Source organism: Sorex araneus, chromosome 4 (genome assembly GCF_027595985.1).
Source record: "Sorex araneus isolate mSorAra2 chromosome 4, mSorAra2.pri, whole genome shotgun sequence".
In the NCBI taxonomy this organism is placed as follows: domain Eukaryota; kingdom Metazoa; phylum Chordata; class Mammalia; order Eulipotyphla; family Soricidae; genus Sorex; species Sorex araneus.
In genome coordinates this window covers 61,248,203-61,269,883 of record NC_073305.1, presented here as the reverse complement: position 1 = coordinate 61,269,883, position 21,681 = coordinate 61,248,203, and the positions used below count along the sequence as shown (strand labels likewise).

The 21,681-nt window shown below is 39.3% G+C and overlaps 1 protein-coding gene across 1 annotated transcript in view; it reads left to right on the top strand.

Annotated features, from left to right (window-relative positions):
- Positions 1–21,681, top strand: part of ADAMTS9 (ADAM metallopeptidase with thrombospondin type 1 motif 9) — a 182,776-nt gene that overhangs the window by 85,138 nt on the left and 75,957 nt on the right. The window contains exons 22-28 of the mRNA XM_004612779.2: positions 1,107–1,271; positions 5,119–5,238; positions 7,316–7,426; positions 7,564–7,731; positions 9,858–10,127; positions 16,167–16,328; positions 18,568–18,744. Coding sequence (XP_004612836.2) covers positions 1,107–1,271; positions 5,119–5,238; positions 7,316–7,426; positions 7,564–7,731; positions 9,858–10,127; positions 16,167–16,328; positions 18,568–18,744 — 1,173 coding nt within the window. The remainder of the gene's footprint in view (positions 1–1,106; positions 1,272–5,118; positions 5,239–7,315; positions 7,427–7,563; positions 7,732–9,857; positions 10,128–16,166; positions 16,329–18,567; positions 18,745–21,681) is intronic.

The following is a 21,681-nucleotide window of genomic DNA, read 5'->3' as shown; positions in this document are numbered from 1 at the left end:
GAGCCCTAGTACCACATATGGTCCCCTGAGCATCACCAAGAATGATCCCTGAGGAAAGAGTTGGGAGTAAGCCCTGAACACTTACAGGTGTGGCTCCAATGCCCCCCTCCAAAAGCAAAACCAAAACCCAAAAACAAAAATAATAATAACAGGGCTAGTGCTTTTATTTTGTGTTGAACTCCAGTAATTTAATTTTTTTAAAAATGCAGACAAAGGTACTGGGTTTAACTTTCACTTAAAGAAATGATCCTGGGGCCAGAGCAATAGGAAAAAGGATTGGGCATTTGCCTTGCATGTGACCAACCTGGGTTCAAACCCCAGTGTCCCATGGTCCCCCAAGCATTACCAGAAGTAAATCCTAAGTGCAGAGCCAAAAGTAACCTCTAAGCATTGCCAGGTGTGACCCAAAAAGCCAAAAATAAATAAAATATAGATAATATATCTAAAGTCTTATTTACAATTAAATAAAAAAGAGAAAACCTTTGCAAGAATATCTTATTAAAAGAAGTAAATAGCAAGCATTAATATGAAATTTTTGGATCATGGATGTTCTATTTCTCAGAAGCTCTACATTATAAAATTTATAATATGCTTATAGAAATAATGATTGTGTTTGACACTGATTGAATGAACATGTGCTAAGCAAGTTGCATAAAATTTTCATTTAGCTTCCACAGTTCTTGGCAGTAGGCAATGTTGTACATATTTTATTCTCATTGTACAGGTGAGAAGGAAATTGAGATATGGAGAGATCATTTGACATAGTATCCATAGTTGGGTTGTATGGGGCTTAAAATTTAGGTTGACTTCACATATAAATTCATTCTACTGAGCTTCTATGCTCAAAATTCATGGAGACTATTTTTTATTATTTCAGAACATGATGCTGTGTTGAGTTCATTCTGTGTCTGAAACTGATCCCAGGGCCAGTTCTTATGTGTACAGTGAACTAATGAATTAATAAATATATGGGGGGGGAATGACCTTTTAATGTATGTGCTCATTGCTAAGAGGAATTTCCATGAGAGAAGAGAACCCCAGTCCTAGTTCATCAGTGAATAACCTCCAGGAACCACAACCGTAATGGGCTTTGCTTTTTATTGCAGTGCTTGGTCACCTGTGGCAAAGGGCATAAGCGTCGCCAAGTCTGGTGTCAGTTTGGCGAAGATCGATTCAACGACAGGCTCTGTGACCCGGAGACTAAGCCAGCCTCGGTGCAGACTTGCCAGCAGCCAGAATGTGCATCCTGGCAGGCTGGTCCCTGGGGACAGGTATTTAGAATGATAAAGTTCTTGACTACATTCTTTCCTTCTTATCTGGAGAGGAACCTGCAGAGGAGCATTCCAGCCTCTGGGATTTCAGGAGGTGCCTGAAATAAAGGCTTCTGTTCCCATCCACCCTTGCACTATACCTCCAGGGTGCCAGGTCAAGCCCAGGGAAACCACAGTCATGTTGCTCCGTTTCCTTGAGGATTGCTATTCGCCCTCCTGGAGCTGATTATTTCTTTATAAACCCACGTGCATGTCTGCCCTTGGGTTGAAACCATGGCTTGAGCCCACGCATCAGTGAACAAATTCACAACAGATCTTCAGTCTGGCTGATGTTATCTCCTTACGTGTCACTGTGGGGTCTGCTCCACAGTGTGATCCAGCACTAGTATATTTGGCAAGAAGGACAGAACTGGGATTTGAAAGGGATGTTTTGGCTTCCAAAGTCACAACTCCAAAACTCACTCTCATAAATAAGTCAGACACTTCAAACAGAATGAATCAGATCAAAGGTTGTAGAAACTTTTCTGAGTTGCCTGTTCTGTTGGTTCCACAGTCTTAACCTGAACCATTCAAAAGAAAGCGTGAAAAGTGTCCCTTGGGCTTGCATTTGAGAAGCCATGACTTGTGGGATTAAGTCCTTCCTAATATAGAAGCAGACGTGTTCTGGGTACTATTTAAATAGCATTCTGAGTTCATAGGAGAAGCAACGCAGCTGTCTACTGTCAGTTACGTAATCTCCTGGAGAATAATTCTCCCTTTACATTGACCTGCTGTGGCCACAACAACTTGAGTCCCCTAACTGATGACTTTTTTTCCAATATGCATAGGAGCAAGGGGAGCAAGTTTTACTCCTTCACCATTACAATTTCTCTCTCTGTGTTTTATTCTTAAATTTTAATAGAATCTCTTTCTTTTATCAGCTGGGAGATTTGATATATAAGTATATACAAGAAAAAGTCTCTCCTGAGTCTGTACAAAAGTTTCTCTGTGTGTGTATCTGTGTTCAATTGCTTTTTTTGTGGGGGGAGTGTTGGATCAGACCCAGAGATGCTCAGGAGTTACTCCTGGCTCTGCGCTCAGGAATTATTCCTGGCGGTGCTTAGAGGAACATATAGGATGTTGGGGACTGAACCCAGGTCAACTGCATGCAAGGCAAACGCCCTGCCTGCTGTACTATCATTCCAGACCTTTGTTGCATTTTTAACTTTTGGGAAACATGGGGAGTCATGGGCACAGGGGAGTCATATTTGAGTTTGCTGTGCCTTGTCCTTGGGATGGGTCTGAATTCTGTAGTTTCAGAGACAGTGGTGGCTATGGGGTGCAGTGAGTTCCTCAGGCTGTTTTCTGTTGTGGGCCCTGGTGCTGGTCTTTAGCATAAACACACTGCAAAATTTTCCCCAGTAACCAGCATCCACAGTGAGACTGACCGATCAGGACTGACCACTCACAGTAAATTAGATGAGTCCACGTGCACTTCTACATATTGATTCCTTTTTGGTCTGCTACAAAACTCTTGAGAATAGTAAGAGAAAAGAGCACAGTTCTTGGTCATTATTCAGACTTAAACACTTAGGAATGACTCCTGATAGTGCTCAGGGATCATATAAAATGCTGGAGATTGAACACAGATCCACTGTGTTCAAGGAAGTCTATCTGCTGTACTATTGGCTTGACCCAAAAAGCACTTCTTTTATAAAAATAAAAATTTGTAAAGGGCCTTTAAAAATAAAGATCTTATCAATAACCTTAAACTTTTAGGAACTAAACAAAGCCAAAACTGGCAGAGGAAAGAGAATTGTGAGAAATCAAGGAAAAAGGCTGGAGAGATAGCTTAGTGAGTTGAGTATATGTATGGGAGGCCTGATTCTATTTCCATTGTCACATGGTCCCGTGAGCACTTCTGGAAAAAAGTCCCTGAGCAGAGTCTGGAGTGGTCCCTGAGTGTCACTATGACTGGTCCAAAAATCAAAACTGAGGCTGAAGAGATAGTACAGGAGTTAAGGTGTTTGCCGTGCATCAGGCTGACTTCGCATTTGATCCTGGGTCCCCTGAGAACCAGCAGGAGTAATTCCTGAATCCAGTGGCATAAGCCCTGAATAAATCTGGGTATGACTTCCTCAAAATTTAAAAAAACAAAACTTAGAGGAAAAAAAACTAAGTGCAGAGCCAGTTGTAACCCCTGGGCATTGTGCCCGGTGTGGCCTCCAAACAAAACAAACCCCCCAAAAGCACTGCTTTTGCTACAACTTAATGGCAAATTGATGACAAAGGAGAGTGAGAGTTTATTGGGATTAGGGAAATCTTAGAATTGCAATGAGGAAAATACAGCTTCAAGATATTCTTGAGATGTGTTCCAAAGATGACCAATAAGCATGAGGTTTTTAAAGGAAAAGAAAAAGGAAGATTTTATGGAATATTATTGGTGCTGACAAGCAGAAACTATTCCTTTTTATCCTTGATTAATTACCACAGTAATATTGGGAGCAATGTCCCAAAAATTTTCTTATAGAGATGTAGGTGATATTTCAGGAAGACTGTGGTTTTGTGGTTGGAAAGTTAATTTTCCTTCTAGCTGCATAGTTGAATGAGTTTCTCCCACTTAATATTCTTTCAACTCCATTCTAGGGTCCCTGACAAATTAATCTCTATTTTAAATTTTCTTTTTCACAATGTTTATAAGCATTAAAGCATATATTTATGTTTTATTTCTGTTTTAATTCATCTCAAAATATTTCATTTGCCTTTTCTATTTAACTACTTTTGATATTTCTCTTTGACACAGTGTATAGAAAGAATGTGTTACCAAATTATACATATTTGTGAATTTACATTTTCCCTTTTGATTTTGATTTCCAGCTTCACCCCATTATGGTCAAAGAAGATACTTATTAAAATTTTAGTTCTCCAAAATTTATTGAGATTGGTTTTTGGCCTAATATATAGTTTATACTGCAGAAAATTCTGTATGCATTTTTTTGGGGGGAAGGGATCATACCCTGAGATGTACAGGGGTTACACCTGGCTCTGCACTCAGGAATCACTCCTGACGGTGCTTGGGGGACCATGTGGGATGCTGGGAATTGAATCCTGGTTGGTCGCATGCAAGGCAAACGTCCTGCTTGCTGTGCTATCACTCCAGCCCCCTGTATGCTTTTAAGAGGAATGTGTAATATGGTTTGTGGATAAGAAAAGTGCTACAATATCTTATTTGATGAATTTTGACATCTTTCTTTATTAATCATTCACCTAATTTCTGTAAGATTTGAAGATATTCCAGAGTTCCAAAGAAATAGAAGTCTTCTTGGGGGCTACATTGCTTTCTTTATCACTTATGTACCATGTTGTGTTTTCCTAACTCTTGGATATTGCATATTTAGGTCATTTCTAATATTGTAAATTCACAAATAATATTGAAAAATAGTATTTCTTGTACAAAGATATTGAGAGTCTAAATATTTGCTTAGGAAATGTTTTCAGAAGTCAAATTAGAATCACGAACTCCATTAGGTACCCTTTCCACCATAGCTCACTGCTAGGTATAGTGAGAAAGACGTGAAAAAGATTGTCATTCACTTTTCTCCTTCTCAGTATCACAGTCAAAGAGTTGAACCTTTGCAAAAATAATGCCAATAAGGAGTAGAAGTCATTCCAAAAGTTCTTGTGTAATGTATTTAATTTGAACAGAGGAGCATTGCCCATTTTTGACTAGTTTCTATGTCAATGCCAATCATCTGACCCACTTTGATGAAATAATTTTTTTTTCTCTCATGGAATGTTATAGAGAAAGTAAGAAAAAGAGAAAAATTCATTGAAAGTTTATACTTTCTCTTCAATTTTATTTCCTTAGTGCAGTGTCACTTGTGGACAGGGATACCAGCTTCGAGTCGTGAAATGCATCATTGGAACTTACATGTCAGTGGTAGATGACAAAGAATGCAGTGCAGCAACTAAACCATCCAATACCCAGGTGAGATCTCTTTCATCCAACTCATCTGTTGACTTGGTTTCACTAAATGCTGCACCGTCCTAACAGTTCAGTCAAAACTGAAGCCCTGCCATAGGTAGAGAAACCAATTGATGAACTGAACTGTCTGAATTTATTTGCTTCATTTTGATGAACTGATTTTGTTCTTTGGTTATTTTTAGGTTATTAGGTTTTATTCTGATTCATATTGTATGAAGTGTTGAGTGATTGGTCTGGTGTTCTTAAAATTATTTTAAAAAATATTTCCATGCATGATGCAGCATACAGGGTCACATGTCCAGGCAGCTCTGTGCTGGAGCTGGCTTGTACAAGTTATGATGGAGTTTTGGGCTAATTTGTAAGCTTATTGTTAATTAGTGGTATTATGAAAACTAAAAATGTAAAGCTAAATTTCAATAGGTGATGCTTAAATCTAAGGTGATAAATATGACTTGATTGTCACATTTTTTCTACATTTTTCTATCATTTGTGCTTCTGAGGTCTTTTTTGTGTGCATGGATCCTTAAGGTGGGATTGCTATTATATAAAGGTGAATTCCTATACATCTCTCCTCAATTCTCTTTAATATCTTGATGTCCTGTGAGAGCACGTATGTTATAGAAATCAACAAATGCTCTAATATAAAATAGTTTATGGCTTCACTAAATTAGACATAATAAAGTGATAGATAAATTGTTAATAACATATACCGTGCTGAAAAAGTTTATCTGAAGCAATTATTTTGTGATTAATACAAAAGTAAGAGAATATTCTTCAATTATCTGTTTCAACAAAGATATTTCTCTCTAATTGGTGAGTGAGTGAAGTTTTGATAAACATCTTCATTATTTCATGTTCACCTTCTCTTAAGCAAAATATCACCCAACATTTGTATCAGAATTGTATTTCTTTGCCAGTTACAGCTATGGTTTGGAAAGAGATGTAAGCATTCTATAAAAAATCAATAAAAATATTTTTTGAGAGTCAATTGACTGTATGGAATTCAAAATTAAGAATACTGTCCTTAATTGACCCAAAGCCAATTTGATTTGTATCATCTTTATTTTGCCTACTTCATCAAAATTTTCTAAATCACCAATAATATATACCTGGGAAGTACTAGCCATTATATGTAAATATATCATGAAATAGCAATCAGAGACTCAAAATACACTCAGAATTATTCTGTAACATGAATTAACTCTAAAACAGTCCCCACAAGTTGTGATATCTGTACACTTCTCCACTGCAAATAAAATTCCCCGTGATTTATTTTGGACCACAAGCTGAGGTATAGGCAAGTCTTAAGCCAACTGAGAAATTTCTCATTTGAACTGTAAACTCTGTTAAGACAAGGCTGTTTTAGGCACTTTAGCTCCAAGCCCCCAGCACTTAACAACCAACCTACCACATCTTAAAAAACGTCTTTGGCTTAATACTGATATGTATTAAGTCAAAGAATATTTGCTAACCACTGAAGTTGGGCGTGATTGTGAACAGTTGTTTACTTCAGTTTCCCCATTTGTAAGTCTGAGAATATTATCTACCCATGAAGTAGTTTGGTTCATTATCAGGATTTTCTCTCAGGGAATGCAGGATGTTATGTATATCCTGGGCACTAGAATATTGAATATACCTCTTATGCCTAGATTTGATCTTTGGATTCTTAGGAAGGTAAGTCCAGGAAATAATTGCTGATTAGCATCTAATTGAGATTTGAGTACAGGATTTGCCTTTCAGCTATAAACAATTAGAATTTTAAAAATGATATCCTGCTCTTCTCTTGTGACATATTTCCATTTTTCTGTATGTTTTTATTTCTGAATGAGTAGGCAACTATAGTTTTTAAAATCATGAAATAAGTCCATACTCCATAAATTCAGTATGAAAACTAAGATTTGATCCTATTTATAATTTTAAAACTTGGAGCTAAGCGGTGCCACATTACTTTTCTCAAAGTCACATAGAAATCTAAGGTTTTAGAATTCTTGGCCTTTATATTTTAACACAATATGAGTATCAAATCATTCCTTGATGTAAAGATAACTTTTACTTTCCCCCCACCCTGTTTTGCATCTAGGATTGTGAATTGCCATCTTGTCACATTCCAGCATTTCCCCCAGAAGCAAGGAGAAGCTCTCACATTCACAGTGTACCAAGAACCCAGTGGAGATTTGGGTCTTGGACTCCAGTAAGAAATTGAATGGAAGAAGTAGAGAGGGTGGAAGGGGAATGAATGGTCCCTGGCTTGATTGTAGAAAGTGGGTTTCTAGACTGTGAGTTACTGTTTTATGTAAAGTATCTACACTATTTTATTCCAATATCCAGTGCTCAGCTACTTGTGGAAAAGGTACCCGGATGAGATATGTCAGCTGCCGGGATGAGAACGGCTCTGTGGCTGATGAGAGTGCCTGTTCAACCTTGCCTAGGCCATTGGAAAAGGAGGAATGTTCTGTGATCCCCTGTGGGCGGTGGAAAGCATTGGACTGGAGTGCTGTAAGCAAGTGAATTCTTTGCAATTCGGAGAGGAGTAAGGATACATGAATGGGAATGAAAAATAGTACATCCCAGATGTCAAAGGGTGGTGTGTCAGAACTGGACTTTGTTTATAATTTAAATTATTCTGTCACAAATGTGTGCAGCTGGTACAGATCTTAGTGAGGGAGTTACAGGAAAAGCACCTTTTAAAAGTATCTAAATCGGGGAGCTGGAGCAAGAGCACAGCAGGTAGGGCGTTTGCCTTGCACGCGGCCGACCCAGGTTCGATTCCCAGCATCCCATATGGTCCCCCTGAGCATGCTAGGAGTAATTCCTGAGTGAAGAGCCAGGAGTAACCCCTGTGCATCACCGGGTGTGACACAAAAATGCTTAAAAAATAAAATAAAATAAAATAATAAAATAAATATCTAAATCAGGGAGACAGAGAGAAAGTACAAGGGTTGAGGTGCATGTTTTTTAAGCTGCCAACTGTGTCTCCATCTCCAGCACTAGTTGGTCCTTAAGTATCAGTAAATATACCTCTGTGGACCCCTGAACACCACCAAGGTCATCTGGGTAATCCCTGGCACTTCAGAATCTGAACAGAATCACTTCTAGGCCTCCTATGCACACTAGAGAAGACCTTCTACAAATACACACACACACACACATTCACACTCACACTCACACTTACATAAATGAACTTAAAGTCTAATGAAACCTTTTTCCATTTTGGGTTGTTTGAAAACCCACCTTTAAATGAGTCATATCAGAATGTAGCTATGGAGTACCAACAGAATCAATAAGAAGTTGGATGGGGCTAACTAGAGGGCATCTGACTTTGAGTTAGTGCTTCCTGTATCCTTTGATCCATAGAGTCCAGAGGCTTTTGGCTTCACTGCCCAAAGTAAGAATTAGTATTTCTTATCCAATTCAATGGAGCGATTTCCTATGAACACCAAGAAGCATTTTAGGATGGGTTCAGAGAGAGAGGTAAAAATCCAGACCTTAGCAATTACTAGTTGCTTTATTTTGGTCATTTTACATAAAGTCCTTATCTACAAGATTATTTGGCTTTTAAAAGATAACCAAAATAAAATACTGAACAAGACTGTTATGAGGATTATTTGATAGGTATGTTAAATGCTTAGCATATTGCTAAGATAATAGGTGTCCAAGAAGTGAAAGATAACCTCATTCTCATGCCTTAAACCACTAAACATCTTACCATGAATCTATCTGTCCATCCATCTTTGCATTTATCAGATTCATTGGTCTGCTCTACAAAGTTTTGTTAACACTTACTGTAGAAAGAGCAGTGGACACCAAATAATGAAGTCTTTGCCTTCTTTAAGATTATCCCCATGAAAATTTCAATCAATAAACAAAGGAAAACATTGACATATAATACAGACACTGTTGAGCATTAGATGAAAATCAAGACAATTTATGGCATGGTTTGTAAATTATGCCATTACTCCATTTGATTTTAAGTGCTTTTAGACAGGGTAATCAGAAAAAGCCCAACCTTTCACTGCAGGAGACAGGAATAAAATGAAGCAGTGAACCACGTGTATGTATGTGTCATAAAACAAAAATTGCAGCAGGGCAAAGACCCTGAGATGAGGATGTTCTTGGCAAGCTCCGTAAAGGTCCTTAAGGCTACTGTGTCTGGAGAAAATCTTCGGAGAGTAATATGGGATGAGTCAGAGGTAGCTAGTGGCCATATCCTAAAAGGAGTGCAAGGTCAAGGTAAGGATTTGGGATAGTATTCAAAATGAGTTGGGAAACCACTGGAAGGAGCAGTGTAATCTGACTGTGTTGCAAGGGTCATGGTTTGAGATATGTGCCTAATCTTGGGTGGAGCAGTATTCACAGCAAGAGAAGGCTTGGAATAGGGGGGTGAAGAGATGGTGAGATATAGCTGGGATGGGAATATATTTTAAATATGGAGCAAAAGGGATTTCTTAGTGAAATTACTATGGGGTAAGAAGGAAAATGGGCACACAAGGGTGATGCTAAGGTTTTTGGCTTCAGCATTTGGATGGGCAGTGGGCCAATTGCAGAAAATACCAGATAACCAAACACGGGAATTTATAACTGCCAAGAGATTGACCCTTTTCTCTCCTTGAACCTTCTCCTAGTGCTCCGTAACATGCGGGCAAGGTAGGGCCACTCGACAAGTGGTCTGCGTCAACTACAGTGACCATGTGATTGACCAGAGTCAGTGTGACCCAGAATATATACCAGAAACAGCTAAGGAATGTTCCATGTCACCATGCCCTCAAAGGATCCCAGACAGTGGACTCGCTCAGTACCCTTTCCAAAATGAGGATTACAGTCCCAGGAGTGCCAACCCAAGCCGCACTCATGTGCTTGGAGGAAACCAGTGGAGGACTGGCCCCTGGGGAGCAGTGAGTATTCATGGAGCTTTTCCATCACTTGATGGTGTCTCTTTCACTTGATAATGTGTTTGGAAGGAAACAAGAAATATCTTCCAAGCATTTAATTTATTTATTTGGGGCGGGGGCGTTTGGGAGCCACGTCTGGCTGTTCTTAGGGCATACTCTTGGCTATGTGCCGGCGGATCACTCCTGGCAGTGCTCAGGGGACCATATGTGGTGCTGGGGATTGAACTTGGGTCAATTGCATGCAAGGCGCATGCCTCTGTCTCTGGCCCCAGCATTTAGTTTTTCTAAGAAGGTATTGACCACATGCCTTTTTACTTTGGGAGATGATTTGCAGTCCCTGGAAGTGTCAGGTTGTTGCCTACATGCACTATCACTGCATATGGAGAGTTTATCATTCCTGGGGGACATGACCTGGTGGCCTTCTGGAAAGAGCTGTGGAGGTCATGATGCCCAGTTCTGAAGATAACAAGAAACCTGTAGAGGAACTCAAATGGCAGAAAAGTTTTCCTGCAAAGGAGCTTTTAATGAAAGTCATTCTCCTTTATGCAGTTATCCCAATGAATCTAGTCTGAAAATGGCCTGGTTTCTGTGTGATTTGCACTATTAGATCATTGTCCTGGAATCTACTGTTTTGAGAGGTAATTCCAGTTCAGGTAAAAACCCTGTGCTTTGAGAAGTACCACCATAAAGCATGGGCCGTGAGGGACAGTGCCTCTGTTGGAACCAAGGGCCTATAATTTTAAATTTGGGGGCTCTAAAATTTCCTCTCCTCTTTGAGCTCAGTTTCCTTGTCTGTAAATAAAATTAACAAAAATTCCAGGTCTTGAGTTGTAAGAATTAAATGCAAATCAAATTCTTTCATTCTATATGCCACAGAGAACTGAATACATGTTGACTATACTCTTTTTATTATTGTTTTCTTTGTCTTTCAAATTCAGATGACCTTAATAATATTGTTTAATGTCCTAAGGATAAATTTAATTTTGAATATTATACTATTATACTTTTTTAACTAGACTGAAGCGATAGCACAGCGGGTAGGGCGTTTGCCTTGCACACGGCTGACCCAGGTTCGATTCTTCCGCCCCTCTCAGAGAGCCCAGAAAACTACCAAGAGTATCCTGCCCGCATGGCAGAGCCTGGCAAGCTACCCATGGCATATTCGATATGCCAAAAACAATAACAATAAGTCTCACAATGGAGATGTTACTGGTGCCCGCTCGAGCAAATCAACGAGAAAAGGGACAACAGTGCTACAGTGCTACTTTTTTAACTAAGTAATATCCCCCAAATAATCACAATATGGAAAACTGGACATACCTAATGGAAATGTAGGTGGCAGGAAACCCTATGAAGGTGTGGGAGTTAAGTATTCACTAATTACTCAGGGGTCTTCTTTTAAATTGGTTGCTATTATTTTCTTTCTATTACTGCTAATTATATTTAATTATTTTTGGACTAAAAAGCATTAGGAGGAAACTGCCTGTTTCCCACTGTGGTTATATTTTAGTAATTAGATTTACTTTCCTGTGAATACTGATTAGCCAGTGAGCATTTTCATGCACTGCAAATGTGGATTATATGTGGAACAGCTGTCATGGGGCCCAGGACGATCTCTCTTTTCCTCTTCCTACACACTTCCTAGTCTTGGTTTGAAGAGATAGAGATCAGGGATTTAGATACTGAGAAATTAAGGGGAGATCTAGAAAGATACCGCTAAATGTTCCATGAATTTGCTGGTGCAGAAACTTTAAAACACACATATATGATCTAATGATAACACAAGTACTTTGGCAAACAAACAAGTTTTCAAGACATTCTCATTTAGCACTACACTGAGGATGATGTGTTCTTTTAAGATCTAAGGATTTTGTCCTCGGTAAAGTTCCCAATTCGAATGGATTAGGCAATCCTTTCTGGAATAATCAGGTAACATTTTATTTATTTGTTTTTTTTTTTGTTTATTTATTTTCTCAGCACTTGGGTAATACCATACATTTTCCCGTTATGCCTATTTTTTGGTGGGGATTTTTTTCCCTCTGCCCAGTTAACTGAGACTAAAGATGGACAATGTGATTTTTCAATTGTAGTTTGATATACCAGACCTGCACTCAATCGCATGCAGATATCTTGTCTTTCTTTGCCTGCATAGGTACACAAACTGGGTCCGATCTTTACTTCCATGGCAGGAATGGCAGCAGTTAGTCATCAGGACTAGAGGATGGGCTTCCAAAGTTTGCAGCAGATTTAGACTAAGAACTTCATTTTATAGGAGATCTGTAACATCGCAAATCCTGGCTGAAGTTTACTGTGTATTATAAATTAGGGGATCCCCCGTTGCAAGCAAAAGAAAAGAGATAGACTCTTCAAGTAAAAGCAAAACAAACACAACTATTCATTTAGCCCCAGCAGTGACAGAGACCAGAGTGTTTTCAGGGATCTGAATTTAGTAAATATTTTCAGCTGTGGGCCAGACAGTCTCTATGGCAACTGACCAACTCTACTATAATACTGCAAAAGGAGGCAGACACAATGCTTACATGAGTGGGCATGGCTGTTTTTCACTAACATTTTGATTTATTATTGTGGGGGCCCCTCCCAGCAGTGCTTAGATCTTTGCAGTGCCGAGGATCAAATCCAGACCCTCAGCACATGTCAGACATGTGATATACCACTTGAACCACATCCCTGACCCACCACTAAAATTTTATTTATAGAGTCAGGTGGCCCTCAAATGGTATTTGCTCAACTCCCGCTCTAGAGCTGAAGCAGTAAGTCCAGGGTAGTGTATGGAAGGAGTCTGTGTCTTCATGAATGCCTTTCAAAAGGATCTGAAAGACCTAGAAAGTCTGAATTGCTCCAGTTCTACTCACTCTCTTCTTGACTCTGCAGGAGCACACTCATAATAGACATGCTCACCAATGTAGCACCTTGGGAAGAAGGGTCAGAGGAGAAATGAATTCTTAAAAGATAATTAATAAAGACAAACATTTTGTTGTACTTAAAGACCCTATCACTGTATCACTGTCATCCCATTGTTCATCCATTTGCTTGAACAGGAACCAGTAACGTCTCCATTGTGAGACTTGTTACTGTTTTTGGTATATTGAATATGCCATGGGTAGCTTGTCAGGCTCTGCCATGCGGGCAGGATACTCTAGGTAGCTTGCCGGGTTCTCCAAGAGGGACAGAAGAATCGAACCTGGGTTGGCTGCGTGCAAGGCAAATGCCCTACCACTGTGCTATCTCTGGTCCCCCAGAACAATGTAGTTTATATAAAACTAAAGAAATAATGAAGTAAATTAAGAACGCTATCGTTTTTTAACTGTAAAAAAAATTAACAGTATTGCCGATAATGATGACTAAAATTTTTTTTTAAATTAAAGATCACTGAATTTTCAGATATAAAGGGAATAAAAACAGATGTTCATCACCTAGTGTTTCTCTAAATTCCATTCTTCATTTTGTTAATTATTTAGGGAAAAATCTCTCAAGCATTGGTCAGGTGACCTGGGGCCTGTTTGCAACATTATCCCACTTGTCCATGCAGGCAGGAGAGCTCAGTGATCAGGGCTAGTGGTTCTGGAGACTACTCAGGATCAAGTAGTGCTCAGAGACTACACGGTACCTAGGATCAAATTCTGACCTCCACATGTAGGGTATGTACTGCTTAGAACCACCCCTCTAGTCCTCGTCTCTCACATTTTGCCCAGAGTGGATATTAAAGTTTGTTCAAAGCAGTGTGGACATGGAACTGTTAACCAAAGAAGTCCAAAGTTTGCAGACCTGGGGATAGCAATAAAAGTCCATGTAATTCATAATGAAGACAGTATTGGACCTGGAGGAAGATTATTTACAGTATGTCACCTGACGATGGGAGGATAAAAGCCCAAGTGGGCCCTGGTTTCAGGATAATGCAGTGCAGTTATCGAGCCCCAGCTGAGTATATACCCCTTGGGTCAAATTCTCAGTAGAAGCAATGGGAAGTTCAAGGGTTGCTTACTTGTAAGTCTGTGGATTGGTTCACCTTGAAGCATCTGTCCGTCCTTGCACTGATTAAACTTATTGAAGGAGAGAAACACGAGGTTTGTAGAGATACTCTTACCAGAAACTTTAATTGAACCAGGGAGTAAATCCTCTAAGCAGCCTTACTACTAGGGGAGCCAACAGGGACCCATGTTAGAACATATGGCCTTGCTTCAAGGAGTCAATCATTTTACTGGGGCAATAGTGCTCATATGTGACATAATAAAGGAATTATACATTATTTATAAATAGAAAATCTTTCCTAACATTAAAAACATTTTGTTTTGTTCTGTTATGTGGATTACACCAGCTGTGTTCAGGACTTACTCCTGCCTCTGTGCCCTTGGTAGTGCATGGGGAGGGGGGAGGGCACATGTCGTGCTAGGGACTGAACTGCGGTTGACCATGTTCAAGCCAAGCACCTTAACCCCCATACTTTCTCTTTGACCCCAACATTTTAAGTGTTTTTCCCTAATCAAAGCCAATTAAAATAATCATTCTGTGTATTTTTTTAGTTATATACTAAATCATAGAAAAATAGAAAAATTATTTTCAAGTTTAAGTATACCAGAAACCTCAGAGAGTGGGGTAAATTTTTATAAATCAAAAATTGTATAAATTATTTCTCAGAAAAAAATTCATAAACCTGTTGTCTTGCTCTGCATTTGCAAAGTAAATCTACTAAGTTTCAAAAACACTCATAATTTGTTTGACAAGAACTGGGACATTGCATCAAGTTTCAGTGCAATAAGCAAAAACATACATCCACACCTTTACATGGAAAGGGCTTACCAGAGACACAGTGTTTGTAGGTATATTGAAATAGCATTGTTTTGAGCTTGGGTTTGATAGAAAGCACAAATAAATCAGAGCTCAGAACTTTATTGCCAACACAGTTTGAGGCTTGGTAATTGCATTGCTCTCAGGACTAGATGGCTATTTTATAAGCAAACTGATCTTATAAGTTAAGGGTACTAGTAAACACATTGGGTTTCAAAAGATAAGGAAATTATAGAGAGAAAAACACTTAAGATGTAGATAAATACAAGAGTTATGAGAAGCTTGTGTGGGAAACTGACTGAAATATAAACATAATTCTAGACAACCCTAAGAAGGAACGCTAAACTGAAAGTGTGCCTCAAGAGAGGATTGACAATGTGAAATTTAATTACTGTCATTGGGAAGTTAAAAATAAAGCCCATCTTGCTATACCATTAGCCATGGATGTAGAGGCTATTATGAAGTGGGAGAAAGCAATATTACCTGCTAGGAAGTGATGGCTAAATAGCATTCTGTGCTGTTGGACTTAGGCAATTCACTGGCTTCAGACAGAAGCTTCATTTCAACTACTGGCAATTTCTTCAGCATGTAACTTGACCCTAGTATTAAAAGGGAAGTCAAAGTCAAGTGCTGCTTCTAAATAGTGCTCAGAGTTTTGAGAAGCAAAGAATTTCTCAACGGACTGTGGAGTTAGTCAAACCTCTGTGTGCCTCCAGATGCAGAGAATCAAGGAGGACTACAATAGCAATAGCACAGCGGGTAGGGTGTTTGCCTTGCACGTGGCCAAACCGATTCCTCTGCCCCTCTCGGAGAGCCCAGCAAGCTACCGAGAGTGTCCCACCCGCACGGCAGATCCTGGTAAGCTCCCCGTGGCATATTTGATATGCCAAAAACAGTAACAACAAGTCTCACAATGGAGACGTTACTGGTGCCTACCCAAGCAAATCAATGAGCAATGGATGACAGCGATACAGTGATACAGTGATGAGGGAGTCTGCCTTGAAAGTCATCAGATATAACTGCTCACTTAACCCCAAGCAAAGCTATGTTCCCAGAGTTTGGAAGATATGGGCATTCAACAATCCCCCTGGGAGGGGTCACATCTTATCTGTGGGGGAGAACTTGAGAACAGTCTCTGTCATGATGGTTTCTTTCCTTTTAACAGACTGCTTTCTGTGCACCCACAAGGGGAATTGAGGTGGGAATATTCTGCTGACTGATGTCCAATGTGTTTAGTGTTCCAGTACCTGTGCTGGTGGATCCCAGAGACGTGTGGTTGTGTGTCAGGATGAGAATGGATACACTGCCAACGACTGTGTGGAGAGAATCAAGCCTGATGAGCACAGAGCCTGCGAGTCCGGCCCCTGTCCTCAGTGGGCCTATGGCAGCTGGGGAGAGGTGAGAGGGAACTATTCACCTATATGCCTTTGGAGAAATCACTAGGCTATTTTCCTTCCAAATACTGTTTTTTTACTTTTTTATTATAAGAAAAAAATTATGATGCTAAAATCTCAGGGCTGGGACAAATGGAGATGCTACTGATGCCCGCTCAAGTAAATAAATGATTAACGGGATGACAGTGCTACGGTGCAAGAAAAAAAGAATTAACATGTGTGAAAGCTTCTTGATTTGAAACTTTCTTGGACACTTGTCTTAGTTATGGACTCTTTGAAAATCATGTGTATCATCTATTTGTGGCAGCTTAAATACATGGGAGAGGAAAATTAGGAAATACAGATAAAGACTAGCTTAAATTATTTGTTAGCCTCTGCTGACAGAGGCTAAAAGCATTCAAAATGAATGCTTTTAAAGTGATTAAAACTATATATTAACTGAATCCCAAGAAATTGTGCCTTCTTCAGAGTTTGGGGCAATATCTTAAATCCCAGGTAAATCCAGAATTTATAATTACTGTTATCCCAGTGAATGTGATATATTTTAAAACATGGATGTGAATGGTTAGCTTTAGTCTCAAAAAATGAATATATATTATTCAAATGAAACTCTTCAGGTATTAGCCTTTAAAGGTTGCCTGCTGTGACTGATGAAAAAACTAAATAGAGTATTTGAACCAAAAAGAAACAAAAAGACTGGGTCCCATTCCTAGCTCTGGGTCTTCTAAGTCTGTGACCTGAGCAAGAATTGTAACTTTGGTCAAAGTCTAGATCCTTATCTTTATGTGGAATAATAATGCATTATCTTCACAGCATTCATGTCTGTCATAGGAGAGAGTGAATGCCAAATGCCTGGCCTTAGACTTCAAAGTTAACTTCTGTTATAATCATAATAATTATTTTATTCCTAATCATTATTAGTCATATCGCTATTGTTTTTGACTACTTTTAGGGTTTGGGGCTACTATCGTGTAGTATTTAGATGCATTTAGCATTTAGATGCACATTGCTTTTTTTTTTAATTGACCAAAATTGTATCTCTCTACTCTCAAATCCAGAGGGAGCACACATGTTTAAAGCTTGTTGAGCTGTCCTGTCTTGACTGTAAAATTTATAGAATAAAGCATGAAGATTAACATCTTGGAGACCCCAGTACCAAGATGGGTACAAAGACAAGAGAGATGGATGGGCACATTAGTCTGAACTCCTGGCTAACTGAAATCATGTGTACACATTTCATGGTTGCATGCACGTAACCTAGTAGTCACAGGCTGTCCTCACAGAGTTTTGTTGACTTTCATGAACAGTACGTCATTCTCAAGGGCTTTGTTGAAAGGCAGGAAGGGGGAGTCTAGCTTTGAGACTCATGTATTGTGGATTTCCAAAAACTGCTCACAAACTTCTGTCCTGGGGGGCCTATGATTAAGCTTCTGTAATTGGACTGAAGCCAGAAGAGTCTGCACATATGCTGGGATGCTCGCTGTCAACTCGGACCAGATCATTCTAAATGCTGTGGGAGATCTGGCAGGGATCTTGACACAGCAGGGAACCCGAATGTCCATATTCCTGGATGTGAGCACAGCCATCCTTTCCAAGAAACAAAATTTGTTCCTGCCTCAGAAGCTTGGGTCCAGCCAGGAGTCAGAACTTTATCCAGTGTTCCCACCACACTGTTTATTCATTTTACGGAAAAAGCATAGTTTTCCTAAGATTCAGTGGACATAAAATATAACGTCATGAGGTCTATGGAGATTGGAGTCCCAGAATAGCCAGAGGGCTGTGACAACTTCTAAGAGGCTTGTCAAAAAATAAATGGACTAAGTCATTATTTCTTTGATTTAGTACTGGGCAGTTTTAAGATATGTGCTTGTTTGATTTTTTTTTCCCATTTTGTATACCTCAAAGAAAAGGCTGTCATTTACTCTACTCCTATGCTATTGAATTGACTGTGATCAAGTTACTTAACATGAGGCTCAGTTGCCCATCTATAAAGTGAGCAATGTATTAGCTTCTTGACACAATAACATACAATTGTCTTCAATAAAGGTGAAAATTTGCTCAATAATTGATAGTAGAGTATTCTGATGTCAACATTATTTTTGGTCTTTCGTTTCTACTTAGAGACTTACCTTGCCCAGTGTTGTGGTAGAGTTGGGCTAAGAGACATTTCTCATGAAAACAAAATGTGTTGTAGGCTATTACAGGCAGACAAAATAACTACAGCATCCCTTCCTTCCTTCCAGTGTACTAAGCTGTGTGGTGGAGGCCTGCGAACAAGATTGGTGGTCTGTCAGCGGTCCAATGGTGAACGGTTTCCAGACTTGAGCTGTGAAATTCCTAATAAACCTCCAGATCATGAGCATTGTAACACACATGCTTGTCCTCAAGATTCTGCGTGGAGTACTGGCCCTTGGAGTTCGGTATGGCCCTAACTCTTACTGTTTGAGAACCATCTGATTAACATACCCAGGTTCCAAAGTATTCAGGAGCATTCTACTGAGACAGATAACTCTCATACTCAGAAGGGCATCTTGGAAACTAGGCTACAAATGGTTTATTTTCTTCATGCTTGCTTGCAACAGAATTTCATTTTTTATAATATTCCCAAAGTGACTTTACATCTGAAATGTTCTCCCCCAGACTGTAAATCCTTTTGAGACCATTTAGATTTGTCCAAGGTTTCTATTACTTTCTGCTCAGCTAGCAACTGGCGGTGCAATACAAGTTTGCCACTGTAAATACTATGCACATTTCTGGGACAGCTCTTTGCAAACAAAAGGACTGGCTGTGTCAAAGCAGTGCTTTGGCAAAGTTGTGCCAGAGGCTATGAAACCATTAGTAGTGCTTCATAAATAGAGTAAACGTTTCTGTAAATATCTGAATTGCACTGAAACTGAGTTGACTATTATTTTAAGCCATATCAGAAGCCTTTTAAAAAAATCCCATATGGTTAGAAGCAAAAGTCTTCACCATTTCTGAAACCAGTTAAAGATTAAAGTGAATTGCTGAATACCTACTGATGCTTCTCAGAGCCAAGGATTTCAGTGTCTGAGATTATGTATGCAAGTGGAACAATAGCAGGTAGAATAGAAAATACCAATGTACTTTGTAGAGAGGAGGAATCCAGAAGAATTCAAAGTATATCTTACCTGGTATTGTTTAATGGGGCTGTAAAGATTTTATTCAAGAGCTTAAGAAATGCCACTTTGAGTCAGATATGTGGTTAAACTGGAGCATTTTGTTGGTAATACTGGCACTCTCCCAAAATGAATATTTTGCAAAAAGATCAGAAATAATCTTAGAATGTCAGGAACGTCCCCTGACATTCCCAACTTGTCTAAGTCACCTACTACTTACTATTTTTTTCATGACATTTTCCATCTTGAGGCCATTTTATCTTTATCCTGTTCACGTATCCACCAGCAACCCTATACTAAGGTTATGTTTCCAAAAGTCTACTCTCTCTCTCTCCTCTCTCCCCACTTCTTTCCTTTCATTATGTTGGCAATTGAACCCAGGATGTGAAACACGCAAGGCAAGAACTCTTCCACTGAGCCACATTCCAGCTTGTGTTACTTTAAGTTTAATTAGAAAGCATCTTCTCTCAGAAGGTGTATGTATATGATACAATATATCATGTGGTACAATATATTATTAGAAAATATATTGTTTCCATAGCATTATCTTCCTTGAATACAACTAATTTTTTTATGTTTATTTGGGGGGCACACTTAGCAATGCTCAGGGCTTACTCCTGGCTCTGTGTTCAGGGAACCCTCCTAGGGAGGATTGGGGGATCATAGTGCGTCCTGGAAATCAAACCTGGGTTGGCCACATGCAAGGCAAATAACCTATGCACTATACTATAACCCTGGCCCCACAACTCATTTATTTACACAGAATCTCTACTTTCCTCCATATTTTTATTTATTTTTATTTTTTATTTTTTTGCTTTTTGGGTCACACCTGGCGATGCACAGGGGTTACTCCTGGCTCTGCACTCAGGAATTACCCCTGGCTGTGCTCAGGGGACCATATGGGATGCTGGGATTTGAACCCGGGTCGGCCGCGTGCAAGGCAAACGCCCTACCCGTGTGCTATCTCTCCAGCCCCATTTCCTCCATATTTTTAAAGACATAAATGTCTGAAGTTTAAAATATGATCATGAATATTATTGACTGAAGATTTCAAGTGCTTTTGTTTTTCTTGAGTCTGAACACTGTTTTTTGATGCTTACAGAAAGAGAAAAAATTGCATGCTCTAATACCCAAAGAAGAAAACATGACTGGTATTTGACAACTACTCTGCAGTCTAGGAAAAAGGCTACCTTACCTGTACAAGGCCTCTTAAATATAACTTTTTGAAAAGTGAAATCAAAAGCATTTTATTTAAATACATTTATAAGACGTCATTTAAATAGATGTATAAGAAGACAGCCTTTCCAATTCCTACTGCAGGATTTTGATTTTAATTTATTGTTGAATTCTGTGAGTGCTTTGATACAGTATTCATAATAATTCTAAACGTAAATATACCTCAGTGAATGGTGCTAATGGCCATAAAGACTCTTCTATGGTGCTTCATCATTGTAACTGACAGCGAAATTAGTAACTCTTAAAAAAAAGTATATTTGAGGTGCTAACAAATTTCTTTCAACAGAAAGCAAACTAGATTTATTGTAGAAGAAGGATAGCGATCAGTCCTTCCGCTTTTCCCCAGCACTCCCACACTTGAGATAGTATTCAAAGTAAGTTCTACTGGGAGGAGACCTTCACCAAGTTTCAAGTGGAGTTAGCCTCATTCACTAGTTGCTACTAAAGAGCAATCTTTAGGAAAGGAACTCTAAATCAAGTTGCTGGACTTTCGGAGTCTCTGCAGTAAAGCTTTTGAGATTTGGGAATTTAAATAGCTTCTTACATCCCCAATATCTGACTCAAGTCATTGTAGATTTCAATTTGTGCTTGAGAAAACTCTCCAAATTCAGCCTTATATGTTTTTATTTTAATGTTTTAATGTGACCTTGCACTCTTTATTTTTTGCCACACACAGAGGTGTTCAGGGCTTACTCCTGGCTCTGTGCTCAGGGATTATTCCTGGAGTTTGGGGAATCATATGGGGTACTGGGGATCAAAGCCAGGTTGGCCGCATGTAAGGCAACTGCCCTACCACTGTACAAACACTCTGACCCCTCTTTGTTGAGTGTGTGTCTTGTGTTTTTACCCAGATATTCCTTTCTGTCTCTGTCTCCTCCTTCTGGAGAACAGGAGTGAAGACTTGAGCCCCCAGCCCTCTAGAGCAATGGTTTGCCAGTGCTAGTCTTCAGTGTGGCAGAGCCTGGCAAGCTACTTGGCAGAGCC